At 41.0% G+C, this 15,923-nt stretch overlaps 1 protein-coding gene across 6 annotated transcripts in view; it reads left to right on the top strand.

Moving 5' to 3' along the window:
* The window catches only part of mpripa (myosin phosphatase Rho interacting protein a), a 57,695-nt gene that overhangs the window by 18,053 nt on the left and 23,719 nt on the right, over nt 1-15,923 (top strand). For 4 of the 6 annotated variants that reach the window (XM_078163461.1, XM_078163458.1, XM_078163457.1 and 1 more), the window contains exons 4-6: nt 9,228-9,379; nt 11,814-11,898; nt 15,153-15,206. In XM_078163461.1, the coding sequence (XP_078019587.1) occupies nt 9,228-9,379; nt 11,814-11,898; nt 15,153-15,206 (291 nt within the window). The remainder of the gene's footprint in view (nt 1-9,227; nt 9,380-11,813; nt 11,899-15,152; nt 15,207-15,923) is intronic. The other 2 variants (XM_078163462.1, XM_078163460.1) reach the window with 1 other exon arrangement.

Genomic DNA, 15,923 nt, shown 5'->3' with positions numbered 1-15,923 from the left:
TAAAATGTTTCACATCACTGTTGAGGAAACTGGTTATAAAAGCTGCAGTTTAAATTAATTCAGCTTTGGATTCTCTGTCAGTTTTGGTTGAATTTAGCAGCTGTGGTGCACTTTTTGTTAACAAATTCAACAACAATGTATTTAAAATTTTCTACAGCTACTGCTTCATGCCTCTGACTGACTACTTCTCCATGGCAACAGTGGCCGAGGCTAATGGGTATTGTAGTACTTTGAACCTTCTGCCATGCCAAAGTAAAAAACAGAATTTCACACAAACAAAATAATAACAACTGGTAACTAAAACATAAACCAGTAGGATGGAGACATAATCTGTGAGAGTCCAGTGTTGCTGTAATGTTGAGGATATTGTTTAAAGCTCTGGTGTGTAGGATTTAGCGGCATCCAGTGGTGAGGCTACAGATTGCAACCAGCTGAAACTTCTCCTGTGTGCCAAGCGTGTAGGAGAACTATGGTGGCCAACGCAAAAATGCAAATGGCCGTATTGTGAGCCAGTGTTTGGTTTGTCCGGGCTACTGAACAACTTGGCAGACTCCATGTTTAGTGTTTACTAAATATTTGAAGACAAACATGTAAAACTGTATAATTTATTTTGTTACAATTCTATTTTCTTAAATTGATATTATTTTTTTAAAATAAATTTGTCATATTGTCAAGAAGATCATTATTGCAAAAATACCCTGAAATATTGTGATATTACTTTAGGGTCATATCGCCCATCCCTAATGTAGCTATAAGCACGTCAATCTAAGGTAATGAAAATGTGATTCTTATTTTCAGATAATTATAAACTAATTAAAATGTAGTTATGGATATTATATACCATTGCTGCCAATGTATCCCCCTGAATTCTATGCACCGGACTTTAAAAGAAAATTTAAGTGTTACACAGATTTGAGAAAAACGCTTTCCCTCCCATTTCACAACTGTATAACCTTTTTGTAGACTTTGAAATAACTTGGTTTAAACATATTACACATCACGCAAAAACAAAATGATATATCACTCAGCCCTAGTCAGCACTGATGATAGTGGAGAGTAAAAACTGAACTGATTTGTGGAGCAAGCAGATATAACAGAGGTATCACTCATCAGACATGAGGAGTGAAGAAAGCAACAATTACAAGAAAGAAGTTCACAAATTTAAACATAGTAATTGAAGTGAGCACAGTCTATAATATTACGGCATAACAGTGCAGAGAGCAAAGAAACAGCTTTGACGCATATTAGATGGAGTTGGATTGCAGAGCAAGGAAAAAGTTACCAGTCTGGGAAACCACACACACTCACAGCAACTCTACTTAGTCTGAGTCTGAGCAGCCAACGCAACATGACACAACTCGATCGTAGCACCTGTTTCTCCAGCCGGCCCATCTACTCTGTCACCACCCAGACACAGACTGACTGATTTCTCACACTCTGTCTGTGTTTTGCAATTATTCATTTGTTATTGTTTTATACATGACATAACCACAATTGATACAGCTTCAATTGCAATGCAGTATGTAGTAGAATACATAAAAAGTACCACAGATAAATAGTTTTATTTGGTATCCACACACCCACACATGCATTAATTATTCAGGGCTTGCCATTACTGTGGGTAGCCAAAGATCCGGTTCATGTCGCTCCAGTACAGTTGCGTCTGATTGACCGTTCCTAGCCTCTGTTTGAAAAGAATCCCACTGTACCAGCAGAGAAATTGGTCTTCATCCTCCAACTCTCCCTCGTCTTCCTCCTCCTCTGCATTTGTCGACTGCTGGCCTCCCAACACACCATTAAACCACCCACATCCTCTCACCATTCTCCATAAGAGGAGCAGCACTACTTCCACCCACAGTCCTCTCTGAAATACCTGGTACAAATATGTGTGAAATGTGTGGTGTTTTGATTATTTCTCAGAATATTGTGTTGATACAGTGCTCTTGCATTTCACTGCTGCACTGTTGCTGTGTAACCCAGGCTAAGAGCAAATGCCTATACTGTAGCATTAATCTGAGCGTCTTGAATGCATACCAGTGGAGTGAGGTGTATCTGAGAATGCCTGGAGGACTGTACTTGGCCCTGTAACAGAGATGTCAGATATCACCATATGTTTTAGTCTGATTTTATAGAGCTTTATGTTTGTCTAAAGTACAGGCAGGGGTTAGGGTTGGTATTAGAGCTGAGGCTGTGTGTGATTCAACTGGCTTAACGTCATCTTGATATTGGGGTAAAATTATAGGACCGTGAGGACTCGAGTACAGTGATGATTGTAATCCTGTCCATGACCATTCTGTTCGCTGTAGTTCCTGTGGCCTGATTGCAATGCAAATCTGTGTTTGTATGATTATTGGGGTCTTGGGAAGTAAAATTAAGAGAGTGAAACAGTGGTTCGATACTCCTCTGTAGCAAGACCAGAGGTGACTCCATCCGTCTGGCACCTGAGGACATTCCCCTGCAGCCGGTTGTTGGCATGCTTACTGGTATCAAAAATGTGTGTTTACCTCTGTTGTCCTAAGTTGCTAAGGAAAGATTTATTGCATAATTGCTGTTATCGGTAATGAGCAGAGGATGTTGGACCCTGAAGAGACCTGATTCTAGGCCATGTTCATGAGTCAGGACGGTGAAGTGGTGCCAGTTCATCAGCTTTCCTTTTGGCTCCCATGTCTTCAGTGATCAAAGTCAAATGGCCTTGGATCCAGGGTGAATAACTTGGAAACAGTGCTCGAGGATCCTGCTGTTACATGTATAAAGAAGAGTAATGTAACTTAACGAGTGAGATTGTAGCTTTTGAATTTGTCACCACCAACGCTGGCAGACAGACTGGCACCTGATACCGAATAACAGATGTTTCCGATCAACTTACAGGTGTTCATAACTTACGTAGACACTGAGCAATATTTTAAGTGCATTCATACTTAGGGATGAGAATTGAGAACCGGTTCCAAACTGTCCGATCCGTCAGAATCATATGCCTCCAAGCTTATCCATTCCTTTTATCGGGGCTGGCATGTTTTTCAGACAGTTGCTCATTGTCAAACAATGACGTCAAACTCATGCATCAGCACTGCTGGAAACGTGCAACGAGGAGTCATGGTGATGATGAAGAAGCAGTCCACAGAGTGGCTTCATTTCACAAAGACAAATGACAGTCGTGCTGCTGTAATGTCTGTAAAATGATTGTTTCAAGTACGTGTGTAAACACCAGCAGTATGCTGAAACATCTACTATGCAACATAGGCTTAAATTCCAGGAATACCATGTGTTTGACACTCTATGCATGAGTGCCACAGCCTCCCAACTGAGCAGCACGTCCATTACTAAGGGTAAATATGCTATGTTGTAATGACATTAGCACCAAGCAGGCAGGCTTAGCACTTTTTTTGGCAAAGAGGACCTAAATGAAAATGAATGTTCATATGTTCTCCCATTTCATGTACAGTGTGTTCAGACTCAGAAATAATAAAGCAGCTGATGCTTAAACCTGTGTAGGTCTATTTTTTTTCCACACAGAACATTGATCTAGAATCAATAAGGGAATCCATGAAGCACTGGACCAATAAGCAGGCTAGATAACCAATCAATGAAATCTTATCATTTCCCATCCCTATTCATACTGATGGAAAATGAATGAGAAAATGAGATGAATGCATGAAGAAAAAGATGTTGCAATATGTGCCATTTCATTCCCTCATGCTCCTTTTAACTGACTCAGTTTAACTGCACTTTCGCTTTCCATGACTAGAAATGAGTCTGTCGAACCCCCAAAAATGTTGATGGCAGAGGAAGAGAATTTGCTTCTCAACCAAAATTGAGAGTAGACCATCAGCCAGCTGCCAAAAGAAGCAAATATTTCTCCCGCTGTGTCATAAGGGAGAATGGGATGTTTTGCTAAGCTGCAGAATGGCCAAGAGTGAAGGAAGCCGAGGGCGCAAAGGCATGCTAATTACCATTTCCTAAACAGAGAGTAGGTTCCTAATGAACACTGTTGTAATGATACACACCATCTGGACTTAGATCACAGGACATATGAATGCTATACCATATTGCAAGGAGAGGAGAGATAGGCCTAAATTGTGCAGTGGATCAGTTTCAGTTCCTGACTGGGTAAACTGGGAATGTGCCTCCATTCACTGCTCTTGCATGGCTAAAGAGATTTTAAACATCTCACTTGGAGCAGTTAATTTTTTTTAAGTAAATTGTATTTTAGATATAAAGCACCTCATGAAGCTTTCTTATTAAGCTGCTGTTTTACAATTGTACAACACGTTAGCTAAAACAAAATGATAAGAATTAGCTGTGTAATAACCAATTTGATGATCAACAGTCCAATGTTACTGATGCAGAGTGAAAGCACTGATACCCACGCCATCTTTTAAGATACGCCTTTTATTTTTAGATTCCCTTGGCACCTCTGTGTCACCATTTCTGACCAAGCACACCTCCTTCCTAATTATTCAAACAGTGTTAGCAGCCTAACGCCAGGCAGACAATGGTAAGCAGCCAAGAAAAAGACAATGAGAATATTTACTGATATAGTTTTATAGTGATCGCAGGCCCCTGAACTGAATCGAATCGAACTCGTTGTGGACTTTGTGATATCAGTAAATATTGTATTATTTGTAAAGCATTAATATAATAGCGTATTGTGATGAAAGTTGTCATTTAAACCCCTAATAAAGGAAGGAATTAATAAATGTGTTCAGTTAGATATCCATGCATGCATTTGTTGTGACGATTGACGCTTCGATTTGAAGTTGATCTGATTTGATTGATGTGATGCCATTGAAACACAATATTCTGGTAAAGACTAATACTGTATGGCAGCTGCAATTGCACATCTGGCTGCCGCTTTCAGTACATTTTTTTTACTCATATATCCCAATAAATGTTGGTGCTGCTGATGCAAAATGCCCTCCTGCCCCTCCAGTCATCACAGCCCGGCCCAGAGAAACCAAATCTCTCTCTGATTTGTCCCTGTCTCCCCGTGAGACTCCGCTCAATGACTCCCATCCAGACAGCATTCATATTATTGTCTGAACAACTTCAGAGACTAGAATAAGTTTATGCTGGCTTCATAATTTCCATGCTCTCATCACAAAAGGACACTTGTTTGGGCCTCTTGTCTCTTGGTCATTTCCTTGTTGAGGGTTAAGGGGAGGAGTGGCTCTGTGGACTGTGGCGGCTGACAATCCCACATTGTGTGAACTGCTGCTGCTTCACAAAGGGGCCATTGTGGAGAGCGGTGGCCCGGGAAGAGGGGACTGGGCCTAGGCTAGGTGACGGAGAGGTGTGGGTTCGGGGGGCCTGGGTCTGGGGGCTAGAGCTATGGTGGCTGGCCCAAAGTAGGGGCGTGCACTGGTGCTCAGCTGACACGGTGCTGGGGCAGGGAGGGTGCACACGTGTGAGAGGCGTCCCGTGCTGCTTATATACATACACTGTACTCCTACACAACCACCTATGTAATCTGTGTCTATGTAATCACTCAAATCTTTCTCGGAGGTGAGCAGCTTTATGAAAATAGGTTTTTAATCAGAGCTGTTGTCAGTCTCTGATTTATTTTCTGTGTTTGCGATAATCCGATGTTGTGATTATAAAACTGGGGGCTTAAGCTGCTTGTACAACTGTTCCCAGAATTTGAAATATTTTGCTGTTTATCCTCCTCTGACTCCAGCTCAAGGACAAGCCCACATGTGTGGTGCACTCTAGATTTGTTTACTCAGACAGATGGCCTAGCAGTCCAAAGTCAGAGTCCACAAACCCCTTTTTTTTCCTGCTGCACTGCTGTTCTACTTGACCACCAGTTTGAGACTTAGTCCCCCTTTTCTCAGCCTCTGTCCCCAAATCTCCTTCGTCTCTCCATGTCTGAGAGTGACAGGGCTCTCAGGTCAAGCTGACGCCAGTCTCTCTGTCCAGTCTGAAGCAGGCCTAGGCCCTCTCCCAGCTGTCCCAACGTCTATTTGTCCGTCTGTCTGTCAAACCCGGCTGTTGCCCTGGCCTCTCACCTTAGAGTCAAGAGCTCTTTGGTTGGGGAACATTTTAAAGCCACAGGAATAGGAAGTTAAACCAAAACATGACAACCAACCTACATGAGAAATTATCAATCCATGCTGCCTCAGACTTTTCTCTCACTCTTAGCCTAGTTTAACAAGCCTACTATCCTTGCTCCAATTTGCTGTGCCAAATTTCAGCTGTGCTTTCTGCTACAATAGACAGTGGTCAAAGAGTTGAGAATGAAAGTGACTTTTAACAGTAACGAAGCCAACAGGGCCTCTCATCTGCCTTCAGGGTTGGATCACCACAAACTGTTAACTATTGACTTCTCTGTCCACATTAGAGGCCTCAGTTGCTCTGCTGCTGACAGGCTATGCTTATGCTACACAAATTGGGTCCTTGACTTAGATTTATTTGGTCACCAGCAAACATAAACGCGATACCTTTTAATTTTGTCTCCAGCTCTATCTCCTAATATATTCCGATTTGCTGAGGGCTGTAATTTATCATCTGTGGCTACCTGGTACTTATAGCTTGGAACCACTGTGGTATTTTGGTGTCTATAATTCTGCCTTTATGTTTAGTGCAGTGAAGGTAGGGCGCAAAAGCTGTTCAAACAGTCACCCATGCCCAGTGTGCTTAGTTATGCAGCACCCATTTACTTCATTGAACAAATATAAATCCCTCAGTCAACATAAGATTATCAAGGCTTCTCCCATTGCGCGTAAGTCATTTGGAGGTCACTCTAAGCAAAAGTCAGTTTTCCGAAATAGCAATATTTGTGTGCAAAACAATATTTCCCTTCTATAACTACTCTCTTTCTGAGAACGCATCTTAACAAGTATTCTGCACTTCAAAAAGCATCATTTTACAAAAACTGACAGCACAACAGGTTCACATGGAGCCTTGCAATGCAATGGACTATAAATAGATTATCTTATCCGTTCCAAGTTGAGCTAGCATGTCTCCATTCATTGCAAATGAGCCGTGCCCACATACAAAGCCACTGTGTGCTTACATAAACCTGCATGTGAAACCTTAAGTCACTGTACACAAAGTAGTATTATTGTGGAAGCCCTGTGGTCACGTTATTTATGGCTGACAGATGGCATCCATGTCAGTGTGCATAGTCGGGTGTACACCTCACAGCTAGGCATCAGACAGATTAAACTCAAAACCGCTCCGTGAACTCATGAACTTTCACTTGTTTATAAATGGAACAGACAATCCTTTTCACAGGTCCTTTCAGGCTCTTTCTAGCGATACAATATACAACACGGCAGTCCAGATTTAGGCTGAGCAATCAACTCTCTGATGTACACTGGCTGTACTCTCATTGTAATGGATGAAATGTGAATAATCTTAAAGCAGAACTGTCTAGTTCATTTGATAAATATTGTAAATTAGTATGATTTTAGGGTGCTTTCACACCTGCCGTGATTGGTTTGGTTTAATCAAACTCAAATTAATTTCCCCCCTAAGTGCAGTTTGTTTGGACAGTTGTGAACACAGCAATCACACTCAGGTGCACACCAAAACAACTGGACTAAGACCTTTAAGAAGTGGTCTCGGTTACAACCAAACTCTGGTGTGGTTCATTTGTGGTGAGATTGTGTTCCGACCTCGATCCGAACCAACTGCAGTCACATTACACATTGTTTGGATTAAACAAGCATGAGCATGTTACAGTCCTGGAGGATTATTAATGTACGCCTCCACCTGTACTGCCTTAATATGCAGTACATATATAAAACATTGTTTTCTAGTTGGAGCCGCACCTCGTTTTAAAACTGTATGGTTTGATTAAAATGAACAATGACAGCAATATAGTACACGATGACCAGCGCTAAAATCAGCCTACGAAGTTGCCCCTCCATTGTGACATTAGAAAGTGTCACATTTATCTTGCAAGTGTACTCTTCTTCAACGTTTTGTTTACACCCTGGATTTTCCCCGCATGGAAATTCTGAACAATCAAGAGCAGCTTTCTTATGCAAGACATTTGATCTGGTCCGCTTGTAAATGCTGCTGTGAGAACATGAACCAACTCTAGGCAACTATGCAACTGTGTGACAAATTTAGTCCCTGATTCGGACCAAAGCAAGACAACTCTAGGTCTGAAAGCTCTCTTAATGTCCTTTTGTTTGCACCTGATTCTAGATACCACCCTTTTTGAACTTGTTCAAAAATTTGCCCGTTTGTTTAAAGGCATACTTCACCCCCCCATATGACTATTTGTATATCAATTGGGCACCCTATGTTATGTTGAATTTATGAAGAAAACTTTGTTTTTCTTGCATGCCTCCTGTGAACGAAGAATCCTAAAACAGAGAAAGTATTTGATGAAGAAAGTAAAAGGACTCCGGGTTTAGCAACAGCAAAACTATATCAAAACATATGTTTATAAACTCTCACACAACTACAAGTGCTGCCTCGATCGGTGGTATGTTTGTGTTATTGTGTGACCTTGGTGTTTTTAAGGGTTAGTTCAGATTCACCAAAGTCGCACTGTAATGCAAGCATCAAGGTAGTGTCAGCCTAGCAGCTCCTGTGTTTAGCAAGGTAAAATTACTCTTTTAGCAATGAAGTCTGGCCCCCCCCCCCCCCCCCTTTGACTTCACTTCATCAGGAATTTTCTCAGAGTTTGGATTCTTTGTTTACAGTGAAGGCATGCAAAAAAAATCAATAAGTTTTCTTCCTGAATTAAACGTAACACGGGGTAAGTAATTGATATTCAAATGGTCATTTGGAGCGTGAAGTATGCCTTAACAGCTACTAGAAGTGAATCATTATTACTGTGTTGATTATGGACTTTAGCCATGATCGAGTGGCGACTATTAATCAAGCACAATAATGTCATGCTGAGTCCATCAAAGTTGTGAACAACTACTTAATTTCTCCGTCTAAAATCACCCTAATTATTGCTGGAGCAATGCTTTCTTTTTGCAAATGGAGCTAGTGAAGTAAAAAGCTGCATATATAATACAGTTATGTAATTACTCTCATTTTAAATGCTGCAATACATATCACAAGAAACAAAAATATCACAGCGAGCCCTAACAAGAACATTTGCCTGTGCGCAGACTGTGATTATATCAGTGTGTGGTTTGCCAAGCTTGGCAGGAAAATTGATGCCGGGGCGGATTGTGTGAGAAGACAGACCATGTGGAGGGATATGTGGGCACGTCTGTTCACTTAACACTTTATCTGTGTGTCTCTGCTGTGTCCTCCAGCCCAGCACTCTACCCCAGGGTACAATCAATATGAACCAGTGCTCCGACGTCATCGATGGAGAGTCCAGGACGGGTCAGAAGAACTCGCTGTGCATCCTGACCCCTGAGAAAGAGCACTTCATACGGGCTGAGTGTAAAGAAATTATCAACGGGTAAGACATGATAACCAGGAACCTGTTATTGTTATCTGCCATCATGTCTTCATTTATATGACATAGAATAACTGCCTCAGGTGGGCAGTACTATTTGTGTTGCTCTCTGTTTTGATTTGAGTGGACTGGGATGACAGACTCTTGGACAAGGGAGAATAGTTGTGCGCAGCTGCCTTTGCTGCCAAAACTGCTCTGCCCCCTGCTGTCTCCTCTGGGCCGTGCTTCTCAGAGACTTGTAATCCACACTGCAGTGACAGTGCACATTCTTGAACTGTTCCCTCTTCCTGTGCTCACACAGACGCAGATCACAACACACAAGCTTTAAGCCTCATAATTCGGTTGTCTCTTGTGCCCCTCCTCCACTGCTGCACATTTAAAGTGAGTGTCTGCACTGTACCCTCGCTCCCCGGCTGTAGCATACATATTATGGCTATTCTTAGGAAACTGTGACTCACAACACCTACACTCTGTTATGCTACCTACTCTATCACTGCACACCTCCCACTCGCCCATCATCTGGCCCCCATGTGTTAGTTCTTGGCTGTCACACCATCATATTAGCACTCGCAGAGGTTGCCATTACCTGCCAGTGATGTAACAACCAGGATTTCTATAAAATGTATTATTTTGTGTGTTTGTCCTGGGTATGTGAAGTTCCTTACCAGTGACATTTGTTTCATTATGTTACATTATTGAAACAGTGCTGTGTGTGGGCACTCATTCATCATCACTGCGTCACATGTTCCTGTCTACAGTGTGACACTCACACCAAAGGTTTTCACTCTTTACAAAGTGGGTGGAGTAGAAAAATACTTCATAATGCGTGAGTGTTGGGCACCATCGTCACTTACTTGATTATTCTAATCCTAAAAGAACCAGGGGTTTCTGTGTCACACGCAGTCCTATAATTTACAGTTGCATGAGGATTGGTGTTCACCCTGACAGCTTTATATTAGTTGGTTCCAAGATCAAAAATCGAGGTCAGTTGTAGTTGTATTTTATCTTCTTAATCATTCTTATCTTAGTCAGTTTTTAGTAAACTAAAACACTTAAGAGTTCAGTCTTGTCTCAGTCAAAGATAACCATGAACACTTTAGCTCTAGTAAAGACCATGTATGAGGATTCTAGAAACTTCAGCAAACTGCGTCTAGTTTAGAATTCATCCAAATGATTTTTACAGATACACATACATTATCGGCTTGTGTGGACGTAGAATAATGGTGTTACAGTAGTGTGATGGCACAGCAGCATTAAAGAGCTGTGAGTGTGGGAGTATTATTTGTGCTGCTGTGTAATGTATTTATGCTTTTCAAACATGATTCTTAACTAAATCCACCTTGACTAATTAGATGATAGTGTCCTCATGAATGGCCTTTTAGTACAGAGCATAAACACACACAGGGAAAAAAGGACATACCAAGGAAAATCAAATATGACCATACAGGCCTTAGGATGCTTTGTGTCAGAGGATAATTCACAATATTTCAACTTTTGCTAAAAGAGAAGCAAATTACCTGGGAGCTGTTTAAATGTATAATTTGTGGTCAATCTTATTTCAGCATATACTGATTACATCACTTGCCCACTGCCCCCACTGTTGCTTTATTAGTTAGACAATGTACGCTACAGTTATACAGTTATAAACTGAAAGTGTCACAGAGTCGCAGCACAAAGTAGCAGGAATCAGATTTCACTTACGGGGAGTTGATCGACAAGACGATGACGGAGGATTTGGTGTCATAGCGAAAAATAAAAGCACCTGTTTGGCACGATTTTGAATTTAAACCCAATGCCAATAGGGAACCTGATAAAGTTAATAAGGGTAAAGGAGGTTTACATCACTAAGAAGTAGGGTTGCAGAGGTATATTATGAAACTATGTACCATGGTATGAAAATTGTCCATCATCATACAGTGTATGTTTATTTACAGTATTGAGGAAAATGCAGCCGGATGGAAAATCTCATCTATGCGTACACATTGGCCTGATCCATGACCCCTTGCATTATTTCAAACCGATTCGCTGTCAACGACAGTGTTGTAACGACTTTTGTTACACCAGTTAAATGTGAAGCTGCAGCAGTAGAAATGTTGGGTTAGCATCAGCAATAGCTTAATTCAGCATGCTACAGATGATGTCATCGACAATTATCTTTTTTTTTTTTTGTAGATTGTCCGGTGTAATTGGTAACACCAGTGTTCTCACAAATTTATTAACCCATGGGAAAATTTTCCTCACTGTGGCGCTCCTTTAATGTAGTTGTATTTTCTCTTAGTAATATTAGGTCATGCACATGCTTGTCCTGGCAAGTATAATGGTTTGTAGTTTGCTGCAGAGAACTTTGATCCAGTCCTATATTGATCCACCATGGGTGCAGGGTTTGTATGGTCTGTATTTTGTGTCCCAATAACAACACTTTGACTGTTTGTTGAAGGTGGCAGGAGGCCTTGACTGTATACCCCAGGACCAACAAACAGAACCAGAAGAAAAAGCGCAAGGTTGATCCACCCACTCACCAGGTAACACTCCTATTCACACACTCCTCAGCGAAGTGCTCTTACCTTTCTCACACTGAACAAAGTGTGAGCAGTGTGCAGCCAAATTCAGAGGAAGGTCATGTGTGGTATTTTTGCTCGATGATGATATATTTTATCTCCTGTGTATAGATAATAGCAGAGAATATGGAGAGGATGATGTCACACACTTAAGTGAGAATACAGATGAACAGTATTTTAAGGTCATTAGCCTTAGGTGGTTAAATGAATTTGGTCATATCGTGTGCAGCAACAATTCTGATGCAAATCTTTTTTGGTATTTGCTCATTTGACATCATCTGAAGTATTTCCAAATGACAGATAATGAGCCAATGTTTGGGATAAGATGAACATTATAAATGTGGCAGTCGTGCCATCGCTACATCAAAGAAAGGACATACATATATTTAAAGACAACATGTGCCGTGGAAGTATGCGGTATGGAGGCTTCTCATTCCACTCAAACTACACAAGCTGTTTTCCCCCCGAGAGAGAAAAGACAGAGAGAGATGTATTGTTTTTTTGCCAGCAACATGATGAACAGTTTATGCTTTCCATATTTGCATTCTTGAGTCACATGATGAGGCAGTCTCAATAAACGAATAGACGGCACGCCACGTACTCCTAAATTCATCTATACTTCCAGAGTAAGTTGTCGTTTGAAGTGTGAATTAAAAGTGTACACGTTGTCAGCTATTCTTCTGCAAGTAATACTTGAAATATGTTTCCAGCAATTCCATTTTGTTTTTATACATATAAAACAGGTGACCTACTTTTAATATTTATACAGTATCACCTGGTAAGAGGGCAGCAAACAGAAGTGAGCTATCAAAATATTCCTTAGCAAACAATCAAGGATAATGATGACAGCTGTCTGCTAAAATAACATTCAGCAGCAACTTTCAGCAGCGTGACCATGATCCTCTTGCTTATGAATTTGCTGGCGCGCTCTGTTTCTTTGTCACGTGGAGCAGCTGCTGTCTCACCTGCCAGGCTTTTGCCCCGAGTCCTGCCCGTTCGGTCATTAACCTTGTGCGGTCAAAACAGATTTTGTTTTTCTCTAAGTTGACGCTCCTAGTCAGAGAAGTCAGATTCAGGGCTTCAAATTAAAGTCTGTAAGAGTGTCCTTGATCAACACAGTCTAAATCCCTCCACTAAACACTACAAACTAAAATATCAGATTTTAATAAACATCACCTGTGTGCTCTGTTAAAGTGCGTGAATGCAGGAGTGTGCAACAGCTGAAGATACTCAATAGGAATGGGTCAGTACCTTGTGAAGAAGAATTCATAGTTCATTGCTCTTTAAAGGGGAGTACTTGCATTATACTGCTATTATTTTGTCTAGAGGTCGACTGATGGTGGATTTTAATGGCCGATATATAATACCGATAGTTTGAAGAAGGAAAATCGATACCCAATTAATTGGCTGACAGAATAAAATGATTTTTATGTGGGACTTTATGCCCCGACTGCACTTGAACAGTGTAAGAACAGCATTAAGAAGCTTTGAGAGACAGCTATTGTGGGGAGAAACTGACTGAAGACAGGTCCCTTATGACATGAGCGCCACTAAACAGCCTTGTGGTAAAATCAGCTGTTTCCCGGGAGTCACATTTTATATCACCAGAAAAATGCGACAATAATATCGTTTATCGCAATTTTTTTGCGACAAAATATCGTCCACTAAAAGTAGTTATCATGAGAGGCCTTTACTTTACATCACCCCTGTTTTTAAATTTACAGTGCCATGAATTGTGACTGAAATCCTTAGAATGGCTCAAAATGTTCATGAGGTATTGTACAAACGTTTTCTGATGTCAAACTGGGACTGTAGACTTATTTAGAGTGCATGTCAAAGTCTGTGGGTCTGTAAACATGGACTTTGGGACTTGAATCCCCTTAAGTGCTGTTCATTAGCTGACTTTCCACATTGTCTGCCCTGCAGAGGAACCTAGACAGATAATTTCCCTCTGGAGACCGATGTGTCTAGAAGGAATCTATTAATAAATAAAATTATATTAAGTATATCTACACAAAATTTAGCAGCTAGAAAACAATACAAGGTGGCATTCAGCAGTCTGAGAGCCAGATGAGGAACGTCATTCAAGCCATGCGTGTGGCATCCATTAGAAACACGATGCTCATAGGGAATAAAAATGCTCTTTTCATGTCGGTGCAGTCAGATCTCTCCCTGGTAGGTAGAAATTAATAACAGGACTAGGTAAAGCTTTATTACCATTATAATGGTTATATATTATATCATACAATACAGGACAGACCACCCAGTGCAGGATACAGCTTCCCCCCCTTCCCTACCTCCTTTTTGATGCGAGGCCAAATTTGTATCGAGTGCACACAAAATTCTCTCTGAAGTTCATTGTCTGGTTCCTCTAATGACGGCGCCCCTGAATCAGACTGTGACCTTGGCAGGCCCACACTAACAGGCTCATTTGCAGAGGGATGGTGGTGACACAGCTTTGACCTTGACTGTGTCCCACGTGACCTCTGATGTTAATGCCTTGCTGTCTTTGTTGCTGTTTTTATTAACATAACTTTCCTGTGTAGATGAGTGTACCTGCTATAAACTGTGGTTGTATTTTATCTCAATAAGTTCCTGATATCCAGATACAGGACTATTTTTCTTGCATGTGTGTGAAACGAGCATTGCTTGAAATAACAGTCAAGGCCAAGCCACATAATTAGGGCTGATAATGTGTGAGGGTGATTATGCTTTCACTGCTTGTCTAATGTCTGTTTCTATCATTGCCTCGTGGGCTGTTCGGTTGTTTTTGGATGGAAATGTGATATAGATTGTCACAGATAAATATCCACAGTTGCCTCACGTTTCCACCTGAAAGCTCTCCTCCTCCCACCGAGACTCAAGTTACCGGAGACATACGCAGGAAACTGTTGTAAATACTTGAGCACTGTAACATGTTTGCTTTCTGGGTGGTGCCCCTAAATTAAAGCACCTGACCTTGAGCACAAGAAAACTATATGACAGGAAATGTACTTGTCTTTCATATTGAGAGAAGTTTTACTTTCAGATTCCTTTGTTGGCTCTGCAGCAGCAAAAAGCTTGTAATAGTGCTCTATGTCATAAATTTGCACATCTAAAAACGATAGTTCAAATAACACAAGAAAGTATGAAAGGCAGATTTTTGGGTCTACCTGTACTGATTATAAATCAGTACCACATAGCAAGCATTAACATCAAAGGCTTTTTGTGATTGGCAGGGTGGAGAAACTGCAAGCCAGTGTTTTTCCACTGAAGACATGAATGGACACCCAGTGAGTTCAGCTTGGCCGAACTTTCTTTTATCCTGCTTCACCCTTAGCGGCTTTGAAATCCCAGCCCTAATGAATTCTATTTATGAAAAATCCCGATCAATCCAGGTGAAGGTGTGAATAAAAGAACATGCTTCTTACTTCTCTCTCCGATACTGAAAGAGTGATTCTTAGCACAGCTGCATGTTTGTGGTGATTAAAGTAGGCTGGCTGAGAAGCTGATGTTGAGGGACGCTTTGCTTTGGAAATCTTGCTTTCCCCTCTTATGAATTCAGATGATCTTGCGTGTAGGGATGTACAGATCTGACTTTTGCAGTCCCGATACAGATACCTGGGCTTTGGTTATCAGACCATACAGAGTACAGATCTGATGCAGGTGTTGTATGCTTCACGGTGTGGAGGTGACTGGGATCATTCCTATATGTGTCAGGCTTGTCTTACACATTGCTCTCCTAACTTAATAAAATAAAATGTAACGAATAAATACAAAGATAGAAATAAATAGGAATGAAATTAAGCTTTTTCAGTCGGTATCAGCCCAGTATCTGATATCGGTATTGTATCAGTGCATTCCTACTTGTGAGTCTGCTGATTACCATAAGGGCCTTCAGTACATACTGGTGACATCAAACTTTGAGCACAACAGCAATGAGTGTTTAAATTTGTCTGCTTTTTGTATTCAATAATCAGATGGCAATTATTTTTATCCCACGAATCCTA

This window comes from Epinephelus lanceolatus, chromosome 21 (genome assembly GCF_041903045.1).
Source record: "Epinephelus lanceolatus isolate andai-2023 chromosome 21, ASM4190304v1, whole genome shotgun sequence".
Lineage (NCBI taxonomy): Eukaryota > Metazoa > Chordata > Actinopteri > Perciformes > Serranidae > Epinephelus > Epinephelus lanceolatus.
This window is presented reverse-complemented; position numbering and strand designations above follow the sequence as displayed.